Below are 11,031 nucleotides of genomic sequence, written 5' to 3' on the forward strand. Positions count from 1 at the left end.
GATGAGGGTGGATTGAAGATGAAACGACAGTTCAGATCCTTCATGCGTTCTTGGGTGAATCCTTTTATGAGTTCCGTGAACTCTTTTTTCGCACCAACAAAGTTAGTGCCTTGATCACTACGAAGTTGACTTACGTTGCCACGGATGGAAATGAGGCAGCGCAAAGCATTCAGGAATGCATCAGAGCTGAGGTCATCAAGCACTTCAATATGGACTGCTCTGGAACACATGCAAGTGAACAGAAGGCCGTATCTTTTTAGTTCTCTTCTTCCATCCTTCACATAGAATGGTCCAAAACAGTCCATGCCACTATACGTAAATGGAGGAGTAGTCTCTAACCTTTCAGGTGGTAAATTAGCCATAACTGGTTCTTGGGTACCTTTACGATACTTCCTGCATTTTACACATTTGTAGATGATTGAAGATACTTCGCTGCTACATCTCAGAATCCAAAAACCCTTGGATCGGATCTCATTCATTGTCATGCCGCGACCTTGATGACAAATTCGCTCATGAAAATGTTTTATGAGGAGTCGGGACACATGATGTCCCTTTGGAAGAATAGCAGGGTGCTTAACATGTGGATGGAGTGTCGCTTTAATCAACCTTCCTCCCACTCTCAGAATATTATGTTCATCTACAAATGGGCGTAACCTGTATAGTCTGGAGGGCTGATTTGATTTCACCTCTTTCCTTTCTTTGAGAGCTTGATTTCTCCACTAAAAACATCTTCTTGAACTAGGCGGATAATGAATAGTTCGGCATCTTTCCTTTCATCGAGTGTTGTAGACTCTGATCTTTCTTTTCGATCCTTTATATTCCTTGCCCAACACTTCAGTCTTGCTATAGCCTTCACCATTCTTCCCCAGTCTGAAAACTTGTGCAAACGATTCAACAGAGGCGCCTGCTCTGTCACTTTGGTTGTGAGGACTTGGGCCTTTCTGAGCTCTGGGTCGTCATCACTTACTTCTGCCTTGACCTCATCTTTGGGGAGTTCTCTTTGCCACAGGAAACTTGGCCCAGTGAACCAGTTAGACTCTATAAGTTCTTTTGCTGTGAGCCCACGAGATGCATGGTCAGCTGGATTATGTTCTGTGGTCACGTACCTCCATTGACCAGGTTCTGTGCTGGATTTAATCTGCTGAATCCTATTGGCTACAAAGACTTGAAACCGTCTTGCCTCGTTATTAATATAACCCAGAACAACTTTGGAATCAGTCCAATAGAATTGACTGAGTTGATCCAACTCCAGTTCTCTTCTAAGCAGATCACCTGTTCTGGTGGCGACCACGGCTGCAGAAAGCTCCAGTCTCGGAATGGTTGTCACCTTCGTTGGGGCCACTCTTGCCTTCCCCATGACGAGTGTGCAATGCACCTCCCCGTTCACAGTCACTGCCCTAAGGTAAGAACAGACTCCATAGCCGATCACACTGGCATCAGAGAAATTATGCAATTCATAACACTGGACATCTTTACAATTTGGTGGCACATAGCAACGTGGTACCTTTATTTTAGACAAGTCCAAAAGATCACGGAGCCATATCTCCCAGTGCGGCTTAAGCTCTTCTGGAAGCGTCTCATCCCAGTCTACCTTATCTCTACACATAACTTGCAGGATCCTTTTCCCAGTCAGAATAAAGGGTGCCACAAAGCCCAACGGGTCAAAAATTGAAGCCACTGTGGAAAGAACACCTCTTCTGGTGAATGGGTTTTCCTTTATGGTTACTCTGAACTGGAATGTATCGGATGCTACACACCACTGTACTCCGAGTGCCCGTTTTACCTTGATCTGTCCTAAGTCAAGGTTCAAATCAGCAGCATTTTCCACACACTCTTCTATAGGAAGAGAAGCAATCACTTGCTTACTGTTGGAGGCAAACTTGTGCAGGTGAAGCTTGCCAGACTTACAGAGGTCTCTGGCTTCTCTCACAAGCTGAATAGCCTCTGTGTCGGTTTCAACGCTTGTCAAACCATCGTCAACATAAAAGTTGCGTTGAATGAACCTTGCAGCGGCTTGACTGAACTCTCCTTCACCTCGAGCTGCGAGGTGCTTAAATCCAAAGTTTGCACAACCAGGCGAGGAGGCAGCTCCGAAGAGATGAACACACATACGGAATACTGATGGTCGTGCTTCCAGCTCACCACCTTCCCACCACAGGAACCGAAGGTAGTCCTGATCTTCTTTGGCAACATGAAACTGATGAAACATATGTTCCACATCACACATAATGGCTACTCGACCCTTGCGAAAACGACACAGGACTCCTATAAGGGTGTTTGTAAGGTCTGGCCCAGTCAATAGATGTTCATTTAAGGATGTGCCAAATCTTGCAGAACAGTCAAATACCACCCGGATCTTGCCAGGTTTCTGAGGGTGATACACTCCATGATGAGGAATGTACCAGGCAGGCTGACTATTAATCTCTCCATCGGGAACCTTTTCTGCATCACCACAAGCAATGATGTCCGTCATGAAGGCCCTGTAGTCTTTGAAATATTGTTCATCTTTCTTGAAACGTCTCTTCAAACACTGAAGTCGGTGTTCAGCACAGGCTATGTTATTTGGCAAAGCTGGTCTTTCCTCTTTAAAGGGCAGCGGCATCTCAAGATGACCATCTTTCTTTTGATTAATGCCCTGTTTCAGTTTGGCCAAAAAACGAAGGTCCTCCTGAGACATAGCTGCATCTTCAACAGTCCTTTCTGTAAAATCTGACTCAAAGATCTTCAACATGTCCGCTGGAGTAAGCATCTCTTTTACTTTAGTTCGATACACAAAGTGGACTTCAGACTTAAATGGTTGAGGTGCTCGAATGGCTGGGAGGACTTCTCTTGAGATGATTCGATGACTGATTCCAATTTCATCTGCAAACTCATTGTCAAGGTTGCTGTAACCAATAATGCTCCACCCCAACACAGATTTCTGAGCAAATGGTTGACCTTCCTTACCACTGACCACATTTCTTGGAAGCAAGACTTGGGGACAGTTATAACCAATCAGCAATCCCACTTCACAATCGAGTTCAGGTGCCATCTCATCAGCTAGATGTTCTAAATGAGGCCAACCTTTTGCAGTCTTACAGGTAGGTATATCAGATTTATTTGCAGGTATATATTCTCTAGTATATGTAAATGGAAGGTTGATTCTTTCTTCAGACCTCAACCCTCTTACCTGTAGTCCATACAACTTATTGCTTGACACAACCATTGTTTTTGATGTGATTGTGGAGATATTGAGCCTCACAGGATCTTGCTTTACAGGTAACAAATCAGCTATGTCCTTCAGAATAAAGGTAGTGTCGCTCTGAGTGTCGAGCAAGGCGTACACCAAAATCTCTTCTTCAGGATTAGTTGCTGATGACACGTACACAGGGAGAATTGATGACGTATGAGTGTTCCTATCATATTGAATAACCCGGTTGGAAATGGCCAACGATGTCTCTAGATAGTCATTGGGTTGCTCACATTTACTTTCTGCGGATCCCTGGCTAACAGTAGACTGCATTTGACGACCTTCACATCTTGGTTTTTCCCCCCAGTCTTGATGTAGACAGGTTGGATGGTGTTTTCCACATTTCTCACAGACACTTCTGGAGATGCAATGCTTGGAGCTATGTCCAATCTTGAGACAACCAAAGCATAATTTCTCAGAATACACAAACTTCACTCGCTCTTCGACTGGCTTTTCCATAAATTTCCTGCATTTGTGTAAGAAATGTCCGTGCCTTTTACAAAACACGCATACAGGGTTAGTCTTCTCACTTGAATTTGTAGTGAAAGTTTTAGCGGTTGAGTTACGATTTCTCTGAAGCTTGTGATCTAGGTCACTCTGTCTAGAGTTTTCTTGTTCTATGGACTTCAGTGCTTGGAGTGATGTAATAGGGTTACAGACAATTCTGGCCTCTTTGTTGAGAAACTGAACAAATGACTTGAAGTCAGGAAAGGCGTTATGTTCATCTTGGAAAACTGTAGCTGTTCTGTTCCAACGGGAACTCAACCAGTCAGGTAACTTGGCCACAATTCTCTGAATTTCAACACAATCATTTAGCGTTTGTAAGCCCTGAACATAAGGCATGGCAGCTGTAACACTGGTTAAGAAATCAGCCAACTCACGAAGATCATCATTATCTTTAGAGGAAATCTTATGCCATGAATGTATCTTATCTCTATATGCTTTGCCAACTATAAAGGAATTCCCGAAGCGGTCATCAAGTATGTCCCACGCAGCACCGTAGGCTTCCTCTGTTTTGACTAGGGAGTATCCTTCAATAGCTCGCTTGGCCATGCCACCTACATACTTTCGCAAGAAATAGAGTTTTTCTTGAGCTGACAAGTTCTTGCGGTCAATTAAAGTGTGAAAGGACACCTTCCAGTCTGTATACTGCAATGGATCTCCAAAAAAGACAGAAGGCTCTGGTATTGGAATCCTGTTTGCTGTTATTGCCTCTGCGAGCATCTTCACAAGATTATTGGTGGCTTCATGTGAAGTAGTTTGACTATTTACTTGAGGTACTACTGCTTCAATGCTGCAGCCTTGTGGGAGGGTGAAGGAGGATCTACTAACTGGGACCTTACCTTGCAAGGACACAAATGGGGGGATAACAGGACCAGACATGCTGCCTGCAATAACATGGGTGCCCAGTCTACCTTGAAAGGTTGATGCAGGAGGATCTTGTTGGTCTTCCTCAGCATAAACTTGTAGTCTGGCCTGTGCAGCATTATATTTCTTCAGCTCCTCTAACCGCTCCACCTCTTTTCTCTTTTCCTCCAATTTCCTTTTCCTTTCAGTGCTTTCTGCTACGAAAAGAACTCTTTGCTTTGCTGTTTCTACTTCCATTGCCTTTTCTTGTACCTCTCGCTCCGCGATCACCTTCTTCTCTTCTGCTTCCAATTCCCGGATCTCCTCTTCACATTGATGTTGAGATTTCATGATTTTAAACACCTCTTGAGTTGCTGCCACTTCGGCTGCAGCTTGCTGCCTTTTCTGTGCGGACTCAAGAGAGATCCAACTGGAAGATTTAGAAGCTGGAAAAGATTGCACAGAGACAACACTAGACTCTGTAGGATCAAACACTGAATCTGCCTCAGGCCAAGGTATATCTTCTGGATCACCTGCAACAGTGATGAAACATTGAGCCTTTTATCTTGCAGTTTTAGTGATGGCATAACATGAATCTATCTTTCTCCTAATTTCAAGATCAGGAACTGAGATGGCTCTAATTCGATCATAAATGGCATTTACATCAGCCTGATGGACATTAATGGCATTGACAATTTCAGTAATAAATTCTGGATCTTCTTTATGTTTTATTGATCTCTTCAACCCATTAATATTGTACTTCCATCTTTTATACATACGTTCAAATGCTCTTTCCAAATCATTCAATTTAGCATCTTGCAATTGCTTTCCCTTTTTTGAAAGGACACGTGTACGTTGACCTCTTCGAAGGTCAGGTGGGATAGAATCGCCAATCTCTGCACCTTTGTGTATCTGTTGAGTTTCTATAAGCTGTTGAGCTTGCACCAAATCTTCAGCTTGTACGTTCTCTTCGATCGGTCCCTTGTTTAAGTCTTCTTGGCCAGGAAGATCTACTCTTTCTTGTGTATACTTTAATGTGGGTTCACTAGAGTCTAACATTTTAACTTTCTGTATGTTGTAATAATTGTGCGTGAAATGAAACTAATCTGTTATTAAAATGAGGTAACGTTGTATCAATATATAGCACTACAGTAAACTTCAATATAATTAGTGTTTAAACATAAACCTTAATTATAAACAAGTTAAGATTTGAAATGAATTTATAAATAGAATTTCAAAATTGCAATAGTCTACAAGCACAAGTTAGTATAACTAAGCTGCAATGAAATATCAAGCAACTTTAAATGCAGACAAAACAAACAATTCAATAGAAACAGACTTAAGTAATTCAATGCAGGTCAAGTGCAACAGGCTACAATATTAAATTCATTCATTCAACATTCAAACATATGTCAATGCAAACTGCAATTTCAATGCAATCTCAATAGTCCACTCTTAAAGTAGTTCAATGAATCGGAATGTTCATGATCCTTTAGAAAGCACGAGAAGAAAACAATGAAGTTCTGATGACCATTCACAGATATGCTGCGCGACTTCAAACACCAGCTTTAAGTGCTTGCTTGCTCGCTTAGCCTTACTTGTTAGCTCTTTACTTCAGTCTCCTAAAGGGAAATCCATTCCGAATGTGTAGACCACGTCTTGCCAAACATCTGCTGCAGTCTCTTAATAGCTTGCCAATTTCGCATGCAGGTTTGACTACTTCTGGTCCTTGACTTCACCGAAGTGTTCTACTGTACCGCTCTTAGTCACAAATCCAAGGCCAGGTTCTTCAAACTGATGTTTTATTTCTCCAACAAGGAAACATAAACAACGTAGAACTACACAAACACAAGACGACATACCACCATCAATCATATATTCATAAACCCAAACACAATGTCAATCATTATTAAAATAACCGAAATAAAGCGTAACATACCACTTTACCGGCTTGTAAACAAAGAGAGGATGTCACAATTCGTTGTTGAGTTGACCATAAACAATATGATCCTTTGTACACATGAGACACAATGAAGCATACAGCACCTCAAACAGGTAGCTTACCCTCTGTAGCCTCACCAGCTAATTCATAAGATTTTGAACATTTGACAGGAAGTGACACAGATGCATCATGGGGGATTGAGTCCATCCAATATATTCCAATGTGTGACAGATGCATCATGGGAAATTGAGTCCATCCAATACAAAACCATTAAACTTCTGTAGCTGCAGCCACACTTAGTCTGGCCCATTTTGAAAATGTCACATTTCAAAATGCTTGAATTGATAACCTCAAGTCTTTTAGTTTTAATGAGGTAAATGACTGCAGATCATTGAATCTTATAATAATTTTCATGCAGATGCAAACCCATGGACAAAAGGAACATAACAGCAGTTACAAATGAAATAACGAATACAGGTTAGAAATGGTTCCCACATCACTGTGAGACATCATATCAAATCTAGGAATACAACGGCAAAAGTTTATTTTATGTTTCATATTGATATTTGCCCAGATAGTACAGCAAATTCACAAAATTGTTTTTCATATAAACATAAACATCTAGAGCAGTACTTTCAACTAAGTGAAACACAGTGGTTTCTCCAGACCCAATGCTCAGCACATTTTCTATGATTCCCTCATCTGACACAATCAGTTCAGTTCATACAAATCTCTACTGATGATTAAAGTGGATTTGTTTAAAATAGAAGACTTTTGTATATGTGCAGAGCAGTGGGCTTCCAGGAATACTTTTGAAAACCACTGATCTAGGGGACAGTTAACGTTACACCCATTGTTCTAGATGCAAATATTTCCGGAATGATGAGCCAAAAATACTCACAGACACTTGAGAACATAAGACAAAAAAGCCCATCAGTTTAGTTGTAATCGCTGGACTCGTACATGGTTAATGCTGGCTGGCTGTTGGTCGGCATGTTTTCTAAGATATGTAATTATCCTTATAGACCCTTATAAGAATCTGAAAGCAGATGTTATGTGCAAAATAGTAGGTGAGACAAATATTTATGTGTCGTATACATATGCTATAGTCATCGTTCTTTGTTCTTAGGTTATTGCGCCACCTAGTGGACAATCTCTGCTATGTTTTGCATGTGAACTCAGTCTAGGTCTATACATATGTGTACCAAGTTTCGTGTTGATATCTCATTCCTATCATAAATGATAGCCATTTAAGTATTTGTGGCACCGCCTCTTCGTACTTTTGACCGTGGTGTTGCGACGACGAGTGCAAAGTTCAACTTTTTTTTGATAATTATTGATATTCAATGTCTAAGGAATATTACAGCACTGGATTGGTTCAGATTGGTCAAAAAACCTAGGACTAGTTTGCAAAAGTAGGTTTAAAAGAAAATGATGAATATCTAACAAACGATTTTACTGAGACAGTTGCTTCTTGAGGGAAAGTTCTTCATTGTAGGTACCTCTATTAAATGATATGAGGATCTTGTGGATATCTAAAACACTACATAATACACAATAATTTAAACACTAAAAAAACGTGATAGCGCCCCCCGGAGGCCGAATTTTTTCTTACTCTGCACAGACCTTCATGGCCAAGAGACAAACAGGCCCACTGCGTTTCGTTTCGATCGGCCTTCGTTAACCCTGTCTAATAGCTGCTTTTTCTTGATTGGCCGATGGCGGCTATGTTTCTTGAGCCATGCAAAATTCCTTTTAGACATTAATAGTACCCTAGACCAAGAGCAACCGTGCCAAATTTCAAGTTGATCGGTCCCACACTTTTGTAGCTACAGCCCTTCAAAGGTTGAGGTGGTGTTATAACGCCAACTAGTGGTCAAGCGGCGCAATTATTTGAACGTGAGCCCAGAATAGTCCCCTGTATATATACACCAAATTTGGTGTCGATACCTCTTTCTAATCCCAAGTTATAGCCATTTAAGACCTAGAGGCTCCGCCCATAGGGGGCGTTTGGGCGTGGCTTTACGACGGTGAGTCGAAAGTTCAACTTTTTTTTGATAACTTTTGATATTCACGCTCCAAGGAATATTACAGCACTGGAATGGTTCCGATCGGTCGAAAAACCTAGGACTAGTTCGTTTTTATTTTTTTCGACAAAATCGAAAATAGCGAAAAAAAATTCTAGGCGCAAATAAAATCGGAGATATACGTTTTGTTCGTCCTGACGCAAGGATTCCAGTGATATAAGACACTTGACATTTGGACAAGATTTCTGTGAGTTATGAGCATAAACGTGATTTCCGTCGTTATAGCGCCACCTATAGGCCAATCGGGTTGATACTCTGTCAACCTCTCCCCAAATTGGGTCCTACCATTTGGCCAAGTTTCAAGTCTCTAGGCCTTACGGTTTGGTCTGCACATTCCGTTTTACGGCAGAATAATAATAATAAAAATCTTAACAATTACAATAGGGTTTCAGCGCTTCGCGCTTGAACCCCTAATAATAAAAATCTGAGCAATTACAATAGGGTTTCAGCCCTACGGGCTTGAACCCCTAATAAAAACCTTGGCAATTACAATAGGGTTTCAGCACTTCGTGCTTGAACCCCTAAATATAGCTGCTAGCAGCGATTATCGGGGTTCAAGCCATTTAGATCACAAGACGTTTAAGGACATGGCCATATAGATATTCTGCATTGTATATTGTACACACACACGTTTACCTGAGAAAGGAGAAACAAGACTGTTAAAGAACAAGACTTAATATTGACATGGTTATACACTCATTTGGTATGTAGTTTTTTTTTATAAAAAACAAAAAATATATAATTCTTACTGCAAATGTCGTGTAAGTGCCTCCAAAATTATGTTCACGTTTCACAGCTATCATAAAATGACATGAGTGTTAAAACTGATAACTCAGAACAATTGAAGTGGTAGTCTTTCACTAAATGTGATTTTAATATTATAACAGTAAAATCATGAAGTTAAAGGTGCAGTGTGTACATTTTAGCGGCACCTAGTGGTGAGGTCACGAATTGCAACCAATGGCTTAGTCCACTGCTCACCCCTCGCTTTTGAAACACATAGAGAAGCTACAGTAGCCGCCACCAGACAAACATGTCATCGTCGGAGACAACTTAGTAAAAAAATTTGTCCATTAAGGGCTTCTGTAGAAAAATGGCGGCACAAAATGGTGACTTCTATGTAAGGGGACCCTCAGTGTATGTAGATAAAAAGGTCTCGTTCTAAGGTAATAAACACATACCGGTTCATTATGAAAGGTCTTTATACACCCCTGATAATATAGTTTTGTATATAATTTTGCATTTTCGTCAAGAGATCCTTCTAAAAATTACACACTGCACCTTTAAATGTGTACAGAGTTCTATTAATAGTAGACTTAGTTAAAGAGTAATCATCTTCTGGGTTTTCTGTGAGTGCAAATGTCAGCCAGTGATTGATCCTCTACAGCCATCTAGTGGACATAACGGAAAATTGCACCTAAAAATCACAATAAGGAATTTGAGTATATTGCCAGATCTCAATAATACTTGTATGCTTTGTCATAAGCTTTAGGGGCCGTTCGTCAGGGCCGTTTTCAAAATGACTGTGTGATAGCTATACTTCTGCAAAGTTGTTTTTGTATTTGTATTATACAGTGTAGAGAAAATTGTACTGCACTGGCTTTACTGTTGTTGAGTGTAAGAACTGAAACAATTTAATAAAACAAAACCAGATACGTTATCTGAATGGTGGATGGTGTTATTAAATTGTGTCAATAACAAATATCATTTCATTTAGCAGATTCATGTTCATGTCCTTTAATCGAGTACCATGAAGGCTTTCTGTTTTCATTAGGTAAATAAAGTGAGGTATGCAAGTTATTAAACCGTATATATTTTTATGGACAAAAGGAACATATACACAAATATGCTCTGCACATTTTGTATGTTTCTCTCATCTGAAACAGTCATTTTAATTCATAGAGATCTAGGTCTTACTAAATGGTTGCTTGTTTAAATCTTTTAGACTATTTTTTTAAACAAAAGTAATTGTTCTTATAGAACATATATATTCTTTGACATAGATATGATGTGCAAACATACAAGTTTTTCAGATGACAGCCTCTGTCATATTATAGTAGGCCTAAAAATAGTACTAAAGCTGTACATTTTTTATATTTAACAACTGGCTATGTCCATACATAACTGATCCAGATGTGTTGTTTATATCAAATGGAGTTAATAACAAATATGATGTCATTAAGCAAATGTCAGTCAGATTTGCTATTAAGCACTTATTTGTAAATAGAAAATAGATTAGAATACTAACTTTTAAATCTAGATTAAAAACACATCTGTTTAACTCTGCATTTACTGAATGAGCACTGTGCTGCTTTACACTGACTGCACCTTTAACTCAAGCCACTATTACTCCTGTTTTATTCTGTTTAACATTTTAAACTGTTTTTATTAAAATCACATTCATTTTCTTTAATTGTTATTCAAAA

General features: G+C 39.9%; 1 protein-coding gene across 1 annotated transcript; it reads right to left on the bottom strand.

Moving 5' to 3' along the window:
* Nucleotides 1–682: 682 nt before the first annotated feature.
* On the bottom strand, nt 683–6,807 carry LOC135735442 (uncharacterized). The gene is made up of 2 exons (XM_065253870.1): nt 6,516–6,807; nt 683–6,414 (listed from the first exon to the last, which is right to left on the bottom strand). The coding sequence occupies exon 2, from the start codon at nt 4,925–4,927 to the stop codon at nt 683–685; it is 4,245 nt and encodes a 1,414-aa protein (XP_065109942.1). The 5' UTR covers nt 4,928–6,414; nt 6,516–6,807.
* Between the last annotated feature and the right edge of the window lie 4,224 nt (nt 6,808–11,031).

Source organism: Paramisgurnus dabryanus, chromosome 4 (genome assembly GCF_030506205.2).
Source record: "Paramisgurnus dabryanus chromosome 4, PD_genome_1.1, whole genome shotgun sequence".
NCBI lineage: Eukaryota > Metazoa > Chordata > Actinopteri > Cypriniformes > Cobitidae > Paramisgurnus > Paramisgurnus dabryanus.

Coding starts and splice junctions, on each gene's coding strand:
- LOC135735442 (XM_065253870.1), bottom strand. CDS start 4,927: ATGAAATCTCAACATCAATGTGAAGAGGAGATCCGGGAATTGGAAGCA.